At 46.8% G+C, this 16,795-nt stretch overlaps 2 protein-coding genes across 2 annotated transcripts in view; both read right to left on the reverse strand.

Moving 5' to 3' along the window:
* Positions 1-2,612, reverse strand: part of LOC135808631 (uncharacterized) — a 33,144-nt gene extending 30,532 nt beyond the window's left edge. The window contains exon 1 of the mRNA XM_065321852.1: positions 1,422-2,612. Coding sequence (XP_065177924.1) covers positions 1,422-2,454 — 1,033 coding nt within the window. The 5' untranslated portion in view covers positions 2,455-2,612. The remainder of the gene's footprint in view (positions 1-1,421) is intronic.
* Positions 2,613-3,315: 703 nt separating this feature from the next.
* On the reverse strand, positions 3,316-15,868 carry LOC135808633 (Na(+)/citrate cotransporter-like). Its single transcript, XM_065321854.1, has 14 exons — positions 15,499-15,868; positions 14,349-14,498; positions 12,173-12,288; positions 11,739-11,842; positions 11,208-11,317; positions 9,133-9,260; positions 8,670-8,789; positions 6,900-7,070; positions 6,336-6,461; positions 5,885-5,967; positions 5,554-5,675; positions 5,128-5,289; positions 4,652-4,792; positions 3,316-4,415 (listed from the first exon to the last, which is right to left on the reverse strand). Exons 1-14 carry the CDS (start codon positions 15,724-15,726, stop codon positions 4,230-4,232), a joined length of 1,947 nt encoding a protein of 648 aa, XP_065177926.1. The 5' UTR covers positions 15,727-15,868; the 3' UTR covers positions 3,316-4,229.
* Positions 15,869-16,795: the final 927 nt, after the last annotated feature.

The following is a 16,795-nucleotide window of genomic DNA, read 5'->3' on the forward strand; positions in this document are numbered from 1 at the left end:
ATTATACACCTGCTGTGCTGGGAATTTTACATGCTGTAGAACGGCTAATTCTAGCGACTATTAATTTTAGCGTTTTCCCATTGTCATGTCAACTGGTTAGCGACATTTTATTTTAGCGATTTGCATTTTTCTTCATTGTACACATTTTGATACTGCATTCTAGGCACAGTGAGTTGGTCAAAGACCATGATTGAGATACGAGAGGTACCTGGTCAAAGTCCTGCCTGGGAGCATTTTTTCCAGCCATGCTGCTACCCACAGTCAACTGGGAACTTGTGGCCAGGCACAAGGGGTGCATGGATGCGGCTAATTGGGTTTCTCGGCACTTGTGCCAATGGTTGTGAGACTTATCCACTCACCCCCCACCGTTAGGCGCTGCATCTGCCGCTAGGGTTTACCGGGTGTTAGCGGCCGTCGTGAGTTCCCTTCGGGAATGGACACGATAATTTACTTTACTTAGTCTACTGCAGTAGTGTGGGTCGCCGAAGAACTGCGGGGTCAGCCTCCTAGCCTGGGCCGTTCTTATTTTCATGTATTACAGTCTATGCACAGTTGAGTCACCATGTATACATTGGTATGCTGGGCTTGGTGAAATTCTAGCCTGGTCGTTCTTGGGCGCTCCGTTCTTCGGCGCCCGACAGTACTGTGCTGTATGTACAAACCATCACTACCGTGTAGTACTATGAGTGCTAGTACGAGAGAACATCATAAAACATGTGTCTACAGTCCATTTCAAAACTATAGACGCGTACCTAGGCAAAAACCGTTATGCCAGCATCTATACCACATAAAATCTGTGATCACTTTGTGCATACATTTTTCCAAATTGGGCGTCTGTTATCGAATCGTTTAGAAACTATACGAGAGTAATTGTGGAGCGGACCTGAGCAATATTCCGAAAACTATTCTCAAAAAGCTCCAGCCAAATTTGAAATATTTCAAAAACCCTACGCGTCTATAGTTTTGAAATGGACTGTAGTACTGCATTGTACTCACGGATCACCAGTGCACTACTAATGTCTCGACGGATTGGCGACTTGAAACTTTAGCGAAAATGAGTCGATCGCTAAATTCGCTAGTGTTTTTTACGTCGCTAAAGTTACCCGTTCTACAGTAGAGGACAAGCAGCAAGCTACAGGTGGCATAGCCAGACTTGTGCTCGCTGCACAGGTTCTGAAAGCAGGTCAGCCCCTTGAGATTGAACATTTTAAGCTATATGCGTATTGAAACATGCCCACGGTTCTGGATTTTGTACACTGTAACAGTTACTCGTCATAACCATATCCGTGAATATTCTCCAACGCCCCCCCCCCCCCCCCCCCAACCCACGGATGAATGCAAATGCCAATCGCTAGTGGATAACTGGCTGGTACAGTGTATTGATCATTTAGGGTCGGAATGCATGGCATACAGCAGCTTACCTCCGCCAACAAGCGTCCATGCCCAGGACGTCCATGAATCATCCAAGTTCCCTGAACTCTGGCCAGGGTCGGCTGTAGATGAGGCGCCTTTAGAATCCGCTTTCGCAAGAGCCTCTTCATCGTTGGCACTAGATGTCATATTGTGTCCTGCCGTTGCGACGGCATTCAGTACAGCTAGCTTCTCCTTGTAAAGGTCGATGAAGTGCATAATGAAACGGTTGAACTTCGGCAGTTGCCAGTCATTGAAGCTCAGCTCACCGCGCTCTACCAAGACTTGGACGCTAGTGCCCAGCGGAAAGTGATCGATCTCAGCCGGGTCGTTGTTGATCAGCATGCGACACACAAACGAACACTTATAGAGTAGTGGTTCCTGATAGACATCGATGCTGCCGCTCTCTGTGCGGCCATCTAAACAGAGCGTCATATCGCGGACGTTCACCAGCTTTCTTAGCAGGCAGGCCATGGTGGACGCATCGACGAATTCCTTCTCCCAGTTAGCATTAGCAGGGCTAAAATCCACTTCAGGTACGCTCACACTAAGCACCATATCATCTTCTACGTACTTCAACACCAAATTGGTGACGTTCAGTGTGAAGTTATTCGTAATCTTGTTTATCAGACCTTGCACATATCCTGGGGGAGCACCAGCAGCGGATGCCGCTTCCTGCTGTGCTGCTTTGTCTCCAGCAGATGCAGCAGCGGTGTCAGCGTCACCGAACGAGGCCGACTGGCTGTTCGCAGAGTGTTTGTTCTCATTCCATTCCAGAACACACTCAATTGTGTCAATACTCACCACGACGGCTTCATAGCTAAGGGCCGTCCATGGTACGTGGATTTTCAGCTCGCGAATACGGCCACTTACGAACCGGATAGGAATTGGCACGAGCTCTTCCAAGACATTGAGCCGTAGCTCCAAATTGTTCAGCACTACATCTCCGCCCCAGATTGACAATTTCAAATCAGAAGGCTTGATATTCTTGACGTATTTCTGCAGATACGACGTCAACAATGGGGTGATGTAGCCCTCCAACATCGTGCAAGAGACACCAAAGCACAATAGTGCTACCTAACAGACTCAAAGGAAAAAAGAAGGGACATGGCTAGTCTGTACAGACCAAATAACTAAAACACCAGCTGTTCCACTATTCTCTACGATCGTACGAGAGTAATTGAAAGGCAAGCTGAAGGAGATTTTCGCTCTGAAAAATTGAATTTTCTGTGGGTAGATCGGGGCGCTTCTCTTGATCTTGGGAGCATCCATATCCGCTGTCCAGTGTCGACGTCATTTCCACACATCAATATGCATGGATCGTCATGACGCTGTGACGTGTCATGATCACCTGATCACGTCAGCTCCCGAGTACGAGTCCCGACCGCATCACTACATAATGATACACTACAAGTACAAGCCAGCAGCGGCCATGTGCAGTGTATCTCACTCCCTGGACCCTTTACCTGGTTCAGAAAAAGATGAGAGGCAGGGACTGGGCATGGGAGCCCTACACATAATTATTATGTGTAGGGATCCCTGATGAGAGGTGGTTTGGGGATGCACCACTCTGTAGCTGTAAAGTCTGTATCTAAATGTAGTACCGGGCAATGTAAACCTGTTCAGATTTCTCAAAACCTGGCCAAAAATTAATTTCCCTCATCTTTGAGACTTTGTCTGACTGGGAAGCATGGCCGTATGTAATGGAAACGTTTGCCAGAACACCGTGAAAAGTAATGGTTTCCATTAATTCTTCTCCCAAAGACAAGATATCCTGACAGGGCTGCTGAAAGAAAACAGTGAGTGAGGCGTGTGTGAACGAGTACAGTTTGCAGCAGGGAGTAGTACAATACGTATTGTATTACTCCCTGCTTCTCAGGACGACAATCACACAAGTACAACGGCTTGATATCACCATCGGATGCGGTAAAGTTCCGGACCGTTGGGAGTAAAACTGAGAAAGCGGGTACAAATCTAGAAGAGGGAACACGGCAATGCTAGACAACGACAGAGCTATTGCCATTCACTGGGCTAAGAAATCAATAAAATAACTTTGTAAAATAATGGAAATACGCCAACAATGATAACTAACAGCATATGTCAACTAAACACTCGTATAGATAACAAGGCGGATCAGCAATTCAGCCTACGGTAGCACAAACACGCACCGCCAGTTTTTGTAAGTACTAAAGCATTGTTCAGGGTGTGCAGACTCCAGTGCAGACAATTCATCTTTTTTTAAATACTTTTTAAAAGGCTAAGGCCAAAATACTGATAGATAAAAATTTCTTGAATTGCAGTTCAGAGGCTATCTTTCGAAGAGGTTAAAAGTTCTAAAAGAGAAACACTAATCCAGGATGTTAGATGAGACAAGGCTTGCCATGGGAGACTCGAATATGCGAGACTTAGACTAGCCATTGCCATTAAATTTTTGTGTTTTGTGCTTTCCGGTCTCATCAAGAATAAATTAGGTCATGCACACCGGTCATGACATCATCGACAGCGGTGTCGATCAACATAACATACTTGATTGGCATAGGTTGTTTGGTACAGGGCCCGGTCACAGATGATCACAGATCATCATTATCCTGGTAGTGATCAGCAGGTTGGTCACGTCCAGCCGAGGCACTGACCAAAGCGGTGGTGCTGGACACTGGGAAGACTCTTGGAGCTGCCATTCAACAATGCCAGCTCGGCCATTCCTTGGTCAGGTGTGCACGCCAGGCTCATAAGTACTTGAAGTAGCATAGAGAGTAGCAGCCATACAATCTCCAGAAGATGTAAGCAGCTAGCTACTAGCTAGAGAAATGGGGTCATCGTCATGTGACAAAGGTGAGATTGGTAACGTTCGGCACCACCAGCGGTGCACAGGAGCTCGGGTCGGTGACATTCGAAGTCGCCCAGTCCGGAAACGTGTCGAGGGTAAACACGGCGCGGGCTATCGTGTTGGCGGTGAAGAAAACGGTCAGAATGCCAAGGAGGTTCATCACACAGCCAGCCTTGACCTGAGTGATATACATGGGCCGAAAGAAGAGCACAAGCAGTTTTACATGCTTTATGTAGCACACATACAAGCAAAGATTCTATGTAGCTCTTCACCTCACTAAAAGCCATAAAACGGCCCATACGTCCTCTTCATCATTGCATCAGGATCATGAGCACAATTTTAATTTTTTTTGTAAAGACAGTCCTAAACATTTCCCTGCCTGGCTAGATGTGTGCAGACTACACACTAACTCACCATATCGGGAACTTTCAAGTGCCCGTAGGAGAATGCAATTGCATTGGGCGGTGTGGCGGCCGGCAACATGAATGCGAACGAGCAGCTGATCGTTGCCGGTATCATCAGCCACAGAGGATTCTTATGCAGGCCACTGGTAGTCTAGCAGATAGTACCGGTAAAAGACAAACACAGAAAACACAAGAGAATTTTAAAAGATACATCTTCAAATGCAACTGTGGAAGATGTGCATTCGGAATGAGCAGTGAGGAATCATATTACGATTCCTCACTACTCATTCCAAATGCACAGCTTCCACAGTGGACAATAGCCTTTAGGCCAAGTCATCCTGACCTTCAACTAAGACTAAATGTCCCACTTGGATTCCAATGCATTCTAGCCGCTTAAAAAAAGGAGCAACGACAACAGCACGTGAACAACTGCAGAGAAACTGAATACTGGTATGTGACGGCGGTACTGCACGGTCTGTAACGTACCAGCTGGGCCAGGATTGGTAGGAATATGGTGGCAGAGGCGACGTTCGATGCAACCTCCGTGAACAAGGTGATGAACAGGATGATGAGAAACTGCACCAAAGTGGGATTCAGCTCGCTCAAGTTGCTCAGCTTCAATCCAAACCAGCAGGAAAGCTTTGACTCCTAAAACAACAACGAAACAACAGAGAGTAAGCAACACACACAACAATGCACACAGCCTGGAATTTACTTCTTTGAAGTCAGATCAAATAAAAAATAAAATGAACAGTACCACACACTACCGCAGCACCATTCCTCTGTAAGCTGCTGCATTGTTGAATATCAGGTGGCAATTAAAAATCTGTGCAGAGTCAGCGCATATCAATTCCATATGTTGGAAGACAAACTGGGAAATTCCCTACCGTAATCACTACAGGGCCATCATACCTTGGAAGCCTCGGCCAGACAAAAGCCAGCGCCCAAGATAATGATGACGCTCCATGGCAGCTTGGTATGCACACTGTCCCAGTCCAAGATCCGCTTGATTGGCTTGCGGGATGACCGTTGCTCTGGAAACAACCAAAAGATCGTAGGATGTGCATGTATGTACAAGTAAGTGCAGCCATAGGCAGTATTGCACCAAACAGCTGTGCAATCTCCTGAATTGATGGGCAATTCACACTCACAGCCATCAAGAGCTCGTAAAGCAAACCTTGAAGCGAGAACTATGGAGCTCAATGAATCTATAGTAGTACTTGAAGTGATGTGCATCACTTACCTTTTGAAAGAGGCCATTCGGAAGGCAGAAAGAACAGGATAGATGAGAAGACAATGGCTACGGTGCTGTCTGACACATAGCTCCTGTAAGAAAGACAGATGATCGCAGGACAGACCAGCAGAAAGACACCGCCAAGAGAGGAAAAAATATGAACGGGCAGAATGACAATTACACACTCTCGTTTGTTTTAAAAAGCAAACGAGAGAATGCACCAGTACACGGGCCAGGAAACAAAATACTATAATTATCATACAACAATCGAGCAAGTGCTAATAAATAATAAATACTGTGTAGTCGAAAGGAAAGTTAGACATTCACTACAGCTACCCTTCCCACCTGCTAATACAGGAAAAGCCAAGATTCGAAAACATAAAAAAAAAAACAAAAAAAAACAAGCAAGCTTTAACAGCTAGCCCAGAAGCCACGCACAAACCAGTGAGGGGGTGCTTACTTGCCCGCATCTGTATCACGGAACAGGCTGCTCCAACCGGCATCGAAGCCAGGCAATCCAGGATGCCGGAACAGCCATGCCAACACGAGGAGAATAAAATCGACGAGGACCACACACTCCGCAAACCTGCCATCCAGCACAGGACACAAAGACAGTCATATGAAATAGTCATGGCACAAGCAGTAATAATTTACAAGGAAACAGTCACATACCAGATCATCAGAGATTTGGGGAGAAAACCAAGACCTCCAGCGCACCCATATTCCAACCTACTGTCAAGAAACGTTCTCGGAGAATGGGATTCCAAAAAGAAAAGAATCTACCGATAACGCATTCATTGGTTTGAGGGAAAGATGCAAACGGGAAAAGTCTGAAGAAAAAATTGACTATCACCACCAGCACCCACCCAACCAATAACGGATGTCACATAATGTGATCATACCATCATGAAAAGAAGTCTGATCGGTCTCAACCAGAGAGTACACGATGCTTTAAATGCGTCCCTTTGAGCCCACTCAACTAGATATGAATACATCATGTACATGTACAGCCACAGGGACTTACGTCAGTCGTCCTAGGCGCTGGTACCGTTGCCGTAACACTACCTGAACAGACTGGATCGCGTCGCTACCTGTCGCGCCGGTGTCACCGGCCTGCCGCTCATTCACCGTGTATTTACCAGATTTCTCAGTCAGCCGGCGGCGGAGAAAGCGGTATACGCGCAGCAGAGGGTTTCTACGCACGGGAAACAAAACATTGCAGAATTCAACACAAGTACTTCAGTAGATGGTATCAATGCGTCCAGTACCGGTACATGCTACGTGGCTCTGCTCACTGAAGCTGCACAGCGATAGCTACCGTAAGAACAACCTAAGACTTGTGAAATGCAGTGAAAAGGTATTACCTACAAGTGGTTACACGATGAACATGTACGGCATAGTGAGGGCTCTGAGCTTTCAAGCTCTCTCGTTCATAGAATTACTCAAGAAATTCCTGTCCTTTCTTTTCTAAATACGGCTTGTCCATTCGCCTTCATATCATTGGGCCTAGTTCCCGTTTATTGTGCGAAGTAAAATAAACCAACCAACAAACCAACCAGCATTGCATTTTGTCCCCATAATACTCGTACGGTGCTCCAGATGCTCTGTCTAGATTTACGCTACGGTACGCACTACATACTCATTTTACGGTACGGGATATGTACGGGATACAGCGCCAACCATGGCGCATGACGTGACAGGCCCTAGAGGCCCTACCAAAGGCCCTAAGGCCTAATTCATTTTTCAATCTTCTTTTTTTTCAACACATAACTTGGGTTCGAACCCGCACTATCGCCCTGCACTGCATGCATTCCCTCGATACACGCCGCATACATACACATTCTACCAAATTACAAATTGAAAGTACGGGACGGTACGGGACAAATACGAGATACCGCGCCAACCATGGTGCGTCACGTGAAAGGCCCTACCTCAGACACGACCAGATACCGAATTAAAGCGGTGTGGGCCCTGGCTAGCGCCAGACGCTACTAAAAGTAGCGTCTTTTGCATAGCTACGGGAATAAAAATGTCTATGCATGGGGGGGGGGGGGGGCTAGCTCCATGTCTCCGGCAGATACATATAAACTAAAACACACTGACGCAAACAGTGCCTACCTGGGTACACAACACAAGTACAAATCGACCCCCAGGAATTCCTGTAAAACGCATATACTCCATAGAAAATTGTACTACAGCACCTACTTGTACAGCAATTTAAACTAATAGTTAGGGGTCAAAGGGGTGTACCGGGTACCCGACCGTTAATATCAGGTACCGTTAGTACAAGGGTACCCGTTTGGATTTTGATGACCCAGTCAGTACGGAGCAACACTGCTGGGATCGTGTATTCCAGGTGGGAGTCAATCATTTACAACTCCACGCTGGATGTCTGCATTGTTGTTGCATTTTCGCACCTAGTAGATGTACTCCTGCGACTATAAGACACCAGTCGATTTGCGAAACACAATGTGATATCAAAATGCAAACCGAGAACAGATGAATTAAAATCTTGATTTATGTGAAAATTGCGCAAAAGATTAAACATGGCTGCTAAAGGGTACCCATTAACCCGCCCGTTACGAAAATTACCCGTTCGTTTAAAGGTATACCCGTTTGACCCCTACTAATAGTGCTGCGTTCCAGGAGGCCACCAAGTTGTGCGACTGAGAAAGTAATGACACTGCCTGCTTGCTTGTCCATAGAGGTGAGGGTGAGAGTGATGTCAATCATGATGTCATGCTGCCAACCTGACTTACAGTAGCGCATACCATAAGAGTGCGGGGAAACTCACCCCTGTCGGTCGAAAAGCAAGCTCAGCCAGAGCCAGCCGAAGAAGAGCAGCAAGGCCGCAGTGGGTAGGCCGACCAACATCCACTTGACAAAGCTGATGCCAGAAGAGGTGGGATACAGCCTGCGAGGCATACGTCAGAACATTGAATAACAATGACATCAGTCAATCATCCCCGCCGTCACCATAAAAACTTTAAAAAAAGAACAAGGCAACAGATCCACAGGCACATAGAAATACAGACTAGTGGACAAACACAAATGCCAGCCATGACATAACAAATGTGACTGCCTGCTGAGGAACAACAAAGAGAAATCCACTGGCCTCCCAATAAAATGTACGATGACAGTCTCCACAATGACGAACAACAGACGAATGCTAACGCTAAGGGTAGGTCTAGCGAAGTTCAGAAACACTACTGTCGAGGGAGAACACAGAGTCGAATGCACTCGGCTGGTAAACTTACGTACTAACTTGTCCGGCCATCACAAGATTGGGTCCGGTGCCAGTCAATGTGGCTATTCCACCAATACTGGCACTGTACGCTACGGCCAACATCATGCCCTTCTTGAAGCGCAGTGTGTCAGTACGCTTCTGTAAACAGCATACAGGCATAGCACACCCTTCGTCAGCAGGCAGAATAGAGGAAACTTAGTAGAGAACTTGAACTGGTGCAGAGTTGATACAGGTAGTGCGAATCCACGTGTGTGTAAAGCACTCAGGACCTCAGCAGCGGAGTGCCAAAGCACATTCCTGTACAACACTTATCTCAAGCACACAGGACCGTGCAAATTACATCCAGATGCAACAAACACAAGCAAGGGTGCACACTGAACACCTTATGATAGCACCAACATCTGGAAAATTCAGGGGTGTCGGAAGGTATTCAACACTGGTGCGGCTATGAAAGGGGGGGGGGGGGCTTCCAGCAGGAAATTTCGGAAAATTGGGCCCAAATAACCCATAGTTCATTGCTTCAAAAGCACAAGATAAAACTATTGTTGCGGCTTTGTCCGCACCTGCCGCACCTGTTCCGACGCCCCTGAGAATGTACTTGCTCTGGACTAACAGACACTCAGCATCTAGGCTTGGACTTGGAGTCGTGACTCAACTGCGACTTAACTGTGCTTTTTTTGTTTTCGTTTTGTTTGTTTTTTGTTCTTTTTTCCTTTTTCCCTCGTACTTTTTTCTTTTTTTCCCTTTCTTTTTGAGTATTTGCAGTCCTGTGTTTTCTGTGTTTTTCTCTCCTTCGTGGAGGCTTGCTTGTTGTTGGCTTTTGGCCGTTACTTTATCGCCATCATAATATTGGGCACCATTGCCCGTTTGGTCTGCGATACAAAATAAAATTTCAACAAGGCCAAACTAAAGAAGGTGTGTGGTTCGACTAACATGGACATTTTTTTTACGGGCGGGCGGGCGGATTTTTTTTTTTTAATATATTTTTTAGTACATGTAAATACACTGTATACGCGTATCGAGTAGACTCTACTACCAGCACAAGGCAGCAGTCGTACCACTCACTGCACTGCACTGCAGTACAACTACAAGTCAAGTCCAAAAGGAGCCGCCTGCGTCCGCAGACTCACGCCGCACAGCACGTAGACGTGGACGTGTTCAGTCCACGTACGTCAGTCACACGACAGCCCGCCGAAAAAAAGTTACGGTCGGGCTGAAATTGTACGGTCGGTCGGGTGAGTCGAACCACACACCTTCTTTAGTTTGGCCCAACAACTTTTAACAGCTAACTGCAGCCATGTAGTGTGTGTGTGTGTGTGTGTGTGTGTGTGTGTGTGTGTGTGTGTGTGTGTGTGTGTGTGTGTGTGTGTGTGTGTGTGTGTGTGTGTGTGTGTGTGTGTGTGTGTGTGTGTGTGTGTGTGTGTGTGTGTGTGTGTGTGTGTGTGTGTGTGTGTGTGTGTGTGTGTGTGTGTGTGTGTGTGTGTGTGTGTGTGTGTGTGTGTGTGTGTGTGTGTGTGTGTGTGTGTGTGTGTGTGTGTGTGTGTGTGTGTGTGTGTGTGTGTGTGTGTGTGTGTGTGTGTGTGTGTGTGTGTGTGTGTGTGTGTGTGTGTGTGTGTGTGTGTGTGTGTGTGTGTGTGTGTGTGTGTGTGTGTGTGTGTGTGTGTGTGTGTGTGTGTGTGTGTGTGTGTGTGTGTGTGTGTGTGTGTGTGTGTGTGTGTGTGTGTGTGTGTGTGTGTGTGTGTGTGTGTGTGTGTGTGTGTGTGTGTGTGTGTGTGTGTGTGTGTGTGTGTGTGTGTGTGTGTGTGTGTGTGTGTGTGTGTGTGTGTGTGTGTGTGTGTGTGTGTGTGTGTGTGTGTGTGTGTGTGTGTGTGTGTGTGTGTGTGTGTGTGTGTGTGTGTGTGTGTGTGTGTGTGTGTGTGTGTGTGTGTGTGTGTGTGTGTGTGTGTGTGTGTGTGTGTGTGTGTGTGTGTGTGTGTGTGTGTGTGTGTGTGTGTGTGTGTGTGTGTGTGTGTGTGTGTGTGTGTGTGTGTGTGTGTGTGTGTGTGTGCTGGCAGAAATATAGAGAATCCCATTTCGATTTCTGACCTGATTTTCTGCGGAGTCAGTGTGTGTAGCACCAGCAGTTTGGTTAGGTTCTCTTGACTGCTCAGTGCCACTGTCATCAGATGATTGCTCTGCCACACCACTATCCAGTACTGGAAAGGAGAAGCCAAAAGATGTACACCACCATGTGTCACACACACACACCTTTGACCTTTGACGCCCATCGCCGGAGGCGATGATAGCAATGCTACGGCAGAAGCCATAGCAACTTGTGCTGGGATTACACCATTCAACAGCTTGCAAGGCTGAAGAATTGACCGTCACTATTCAGCCGGGTCTACACCATACAGCTATACACACACACACACACACCCATACACACACACACACACACACACGCACGCACGCACATGCACGCACACACACCCCCTGAGCAATATTCCGAAGAAATTTCTCAAAAAAGCTCAAACCAAATTCGAATTATTCGAAAAAGTCTAGAGGTCTATACTTTTGAAACGCACTATAGTGTGCCACAGATGCACTTGCAAGGCACGCTAGAACACATGTGCTTACCTTCGAGCACAGCCTGTGCTATGGGCAGCATCATGGCACTACTGGCGGTGTTGCTGATCCACATCGACAGGAAGCCAGTCACTAGCATGAAGCTGAACAGCAGCCTGTGCAGAAAAGAACACCAGAAGCGAGCACGATAGTGAACCACAACCAAACACTGCAGATACAATCAGAGACAAGACAGGGAGCAATAATGGGCATTATTTGCACACAGCATGTTTACGGCGTCAGAAAAGAAACCACAAACACCAATGGCAAAACAGAATTATGTACTTGACCTGCTAAAGCAATTTGTAGAGGCTGTTTCGTAAGGTACTAGTACATGTACGCAGGAAGATAATCTATTTCCTGGCCCCTCCATTATTGGTCAAATGAAGACTTGAGAGTGGAGAGGACACCAATGGCATGCAGCACTCAGAACCGTTGGGACTTACATGCTTTTGGACGTGCCGAGCAGCATGAGCACAGCCAGGGCTATTCTCTCGTGCAGACTCCACCGCTCCACTGCCACGGCCATGATCAAACCACCCATGAACAACACATTCGCATCCTGAACACAAATTACCAAACACACACACACACACACACACACACACACACGCCATGGGCATAAGCAACATACAAGTGCACAACAACACACTACAACGTAGACCAAACCGCACAGAGAGGAACAAAGCGTCCCATCCGTTACAACGCCATATAAGGGGCCATCCGGCATTATCGATAATCTTCACGGAACTAGAAAAAGAAAAAGTAGTCATGACCACCCCCCCACCCAACACACACACACACACACCTGAATGCAAAAAAAGATTGACTTTAATACTTGGCTAACCCATCTAGAATTGATTGATGTTTCGGCTATCATTATTTTTCGAAATGAAATTCTCCTCGACCTACCCACGCACAAATGAAACTTTTTCCGTTTCGTGTAAGATCGATAATCAGATCGATAAGCAGTGTGCAGCCTTACAAATAGACAATAAATATGGCATTTGATGGAGGAGCTGCATGATGACGTGAAGACGTTGCAAGCTCAGCGCAGCCAGTCTTCAACGGGGAAAAAAATACCTAATAAGTGCAAAGATAATACGTGTAAAATAGACTGGGAGAAACCCATCTTTACAGGGTAGTTCTCTTATCTACCCTTCCCTTCGGGAACGGACACGATAATTTACTTTTTTCTCTCTTAGGCCACCCTTTCTTTTTTCGTTGTTTAACGTCCGCGCCCGCGTACCTTTTTGCCTCCGACCGGAAAAAACAACAAGAAAGTAGTAGTACCAATAATATGCGAAGTTGTAAATACATGATTGTGTAGTTTCACAGTGTGCCGATCATGACCTTAAACTTATAATCTTGCCTCCCGGGCATGCCTTTGTCTTGTGTTCTTTTTCTTTTTTTTGTTGGCTTTTAAATATCGTACGGTGTGTGTCCTAGTAAAAATCCAGATGTAATGAATTCATGACATGCTAACTCCATGCTATGTACCTGTTTTGTTGGATTCATCAGGCATGTGCTCCAATGTACCATCAAAGAGTGTTGTTCTATGCCTGCAAGTGCCGTTACACCCAGAAATATTGTATATAAACTGGAAACCCCAATCAAACATTTTGACCAGTAAAGCATGTGATATCACATGCTTTACTGGTCAAAATGTTTGATTGGGGTTTCCAGTTTTTGGAATGGGCTTTTGTTTTTTTTTCGCCCTCCCTCGTACCTTTTCGCGAAAAAAAGGACGTTAAACAATGAATTAACAAAGGGTGGCCTTAACCACCAAACTTGGTACGACCATTCAGTCACCACACGTAGTGTTGTGGACATGGAAATCCAGTCGATTGACCAGGGCCGACGCCCTCAGCGCATAAATGCATGTGCGTACCGCTTATCCACGGTTGCATGACCAGCGTCCTGGAGCCGCTAGACGTGCGACTGGATTTCCATGTCCACGACAGTAGAATCAGTAATCCAACTACACTACAGTCGTGCCAGGTGAAAATCCAAGCCCAAGAGCTGAGCCAGGGCATGCACAGCTTGTAAGGCAGAGAGATCTGGGAGGTGGATATCACAGGGTAGCACAGCACATACAGACCCCCAGACTACAATGACCCGCTACCTATGATGACCGGGTTTGTATCACCGGGTAGCCACCAGGGGCGTTGGGCACGCTATGGTCACTACGGTATTGACCGTACCACTCTTTGCCCCAAGTACCCTGTGAATCAATAAAATGCACTGATTTGGGCTCTGAATTTCCAAAATTTTCGGCTCAGCCACCCCTCCCTCACGCGCAAATTGTACTTCAGATGGCTGACCGTACCACACTACATTACCTTCCGATGCCCCTGGCCACAATACACATTTTTCAATGACTACGTGCAGGCTGAGTCCCAGCACAAAAATAACCAATGGGACCGTGGAAACAGCATGCATTAGTACTAATTGGGCACGATGCATTCTCCACTATGCATTGTACACTATCATACAGTACAGGTATGACAGGGACCACAGAATCATTCCCGGGGGTGCCATAAGTGACAATATCATCCCAGACTATCTACAGGACTCGTATTATCTGGAGACGCCCTCCATAAAGATGAAATAAATATTTACCTTGAGATAAGAAGCAGATGCTTGAGAGGCAGTTAGAACACCAAGCAGTGGAAACAGACATAGTGGCAGGAGTGCCACACCAGCTAGGGGTGCTGCCTCTGTCACCCAGAACAGAGCGACAAGCAGTATGACATAACCGGCCTTTGCTTCCTATGCACCACACCACACACACGCGCGTGCACACATACATACATACACACGCACGCGCGCGCACACACACACACACACACACACACACACACACAATAATTAACCAATAAATGTTCTGCCCCAAGCGTATCATCCCAGCAGGTTCTAGTAGTGTAGTACGTAGAGGACATGAACCACAGTGAGCACAACCGCATACAAGTTCGGGACAGGGGAATTCGTTGTTTCCGCCATGTTGATACGCCATGGAAACGGCGACTCGCAATCTCAGCCTTGCATCTCTGCATGGCTGGTGACATACCGTATTTCCCAGTAAGTTAGTTCTCCCCAATGACTTAGTACCTCCCTATAAAAAATACACTTTCCACTGCCGAGGTTATCACCCCGAAAGACAGTTCCCCCCCCCCCCCCCCCGAAAGATAGTAAGTTTGTACCCGTCCTACATGTACAAACACCGTACAGTACATACATCATATGCACGGACACTAGAGTTGTGCAGGCTTCCCACTGCGTGTCATTTACCCCCGATAAAAAAGTACTCCCCGAAAGATATTACCACCCCCGAAAGTTAGTACTCATGTGGCTGCTAAGTTCGAAAGTTAGTACGTACTAACTTACGGGGAAATACGGTAGGTCCCGCAGCCTTGCATCTGTACACGCATGCACCTTGTTATACCATACACTGCACAGTACTGTACTGCAGTATGGAACTACAAGCGCCGAACCCCCACCCCATCTGGTACGGTACACACTCACAGACGCAGAGCCTGACTGGACCGTACAGGAAGGGGGTGGTGCAGTACAGTGTTCGGTATGGCTAAAGGCATGTACATGTCTAGTGCTATTCAGCGGGCATGATGCTAGGGCATATTGCAAAATGCAGGGTATACCGCAGCATATATCCCATCGAGGACGCCTGCTGATGGGTCGAGAAGGGGATTTTGTACCGTATCATGCATGGGATAAGTAATACTATTGTAAAAAGTGTTGTTATTGCATGTACCTGTGAACCAATAGCCAGAGGTAGTAACAATAGAGGACCAGCAATGATGATGAATGCTTTCCAGTAGTGCTGGATTATTCTAGTGACCCTTCTTATCCCATGTTGATCCTGGTCCTGCACTGAAATCAAGCCCTCCTGGTCATCATCATCTTGCTCATGATATGAACGTGAGTTGAACTCCTCGCCAGTACTGTCAGACTGAGTGGCCACGAACGAAGTTGTCTCCATCACTGAACTCACCAGCACTGCTGAGAGGCAGCACGGTGCACCTGGTAGATCTACACTACATTGAAATAGCGCTAGTTACCACGATAGCTCATGCCCAACATTAACGTTTCGCATGTCCAGAACCATTGGAAATGAATTCAAAAATTAATTTTTGTAGATTTTATCAAACCAAACATGAGTCATGAATGACTCATGATGCATCGCGATATCGATGCACTGACATGATTATAGTCTACGGTATACCAGTATACCATTGCCATTATTTAGAAAAGCGATCCTGTCAGCTTTTCTATTATTGTGTTCACATGGCAGAAAAAACGACACCGCTATGCTACGTAACTTTCTACGTAAGGTGCTCGGTATTTCACATAGGCTACGTAAGTCTCTACGTAAGGTGCTCGGTATTAGATCTACCAACGCATGGTAGCCGTGTGCTGTGCACGTGCACGGCAGACATTGTGTTCAATTCAGTGCATGCAGTCCGCGGTTCCGTGTTCGGATGTGCATGCTCGAGGAACTTCAGGGCTCACAGCCGGTATGCCAAAACCTCGATTACGTGGGAGGACATATTGGATCTGATCACCATAGAAACGGGCACGCGTGACTGCTAAGCGCAGGCTAGGCGTAGCACTCACACTCACAGTCGCAAGGAGATTTTGACTTGCTTGGGCTGAGTTGCTGTGACAAGAAGTAGTAGTAGTAGTAGTAGTAGAATTTATTATTTTGATAGGGAAGGCCCTACAGACGTTGCCGTCTTGTTACAGGGAACCCTAAGTGCTCAACCTGACGACACGAGACAGGCAGAGAATTCCACCTATCAGCGCCAAGGAAAGAAATGGAGAACATGCCATATCTAGTGGTAGCAGCGGGCAAAGAAAGTGAAGAGAATGATTGCCCTCGAGTGCGCCTCTCGGTGCAAGTAGCAGCCGACTGGAGGGTGAACATTGAGGAAAGAAGAGGACTTGTAAGCTGATGAATACAGCGGAAAACAAAAATAAAAAGCCTCAAGTTGAGACGAGATTCGAGGGAGTATAACTTAGCGTGCCGCAAAACAAAGACAGTCGGGGTA

Source organism: Sycon ciliatum, chromosome 2 (genome assembly GCF_964019385.1).
Source record: "Sycon ciliatum chromosome 2, ocSycCili1.1, whole genome shotgun sequence".
In the NCBI taxonomy this organism is placed as follows: Eukaryota; Metazoa; Porifera; class Calcarea; order Leucosolenida; family Sycettidae; genus Sycon; species Sycon ciliatum.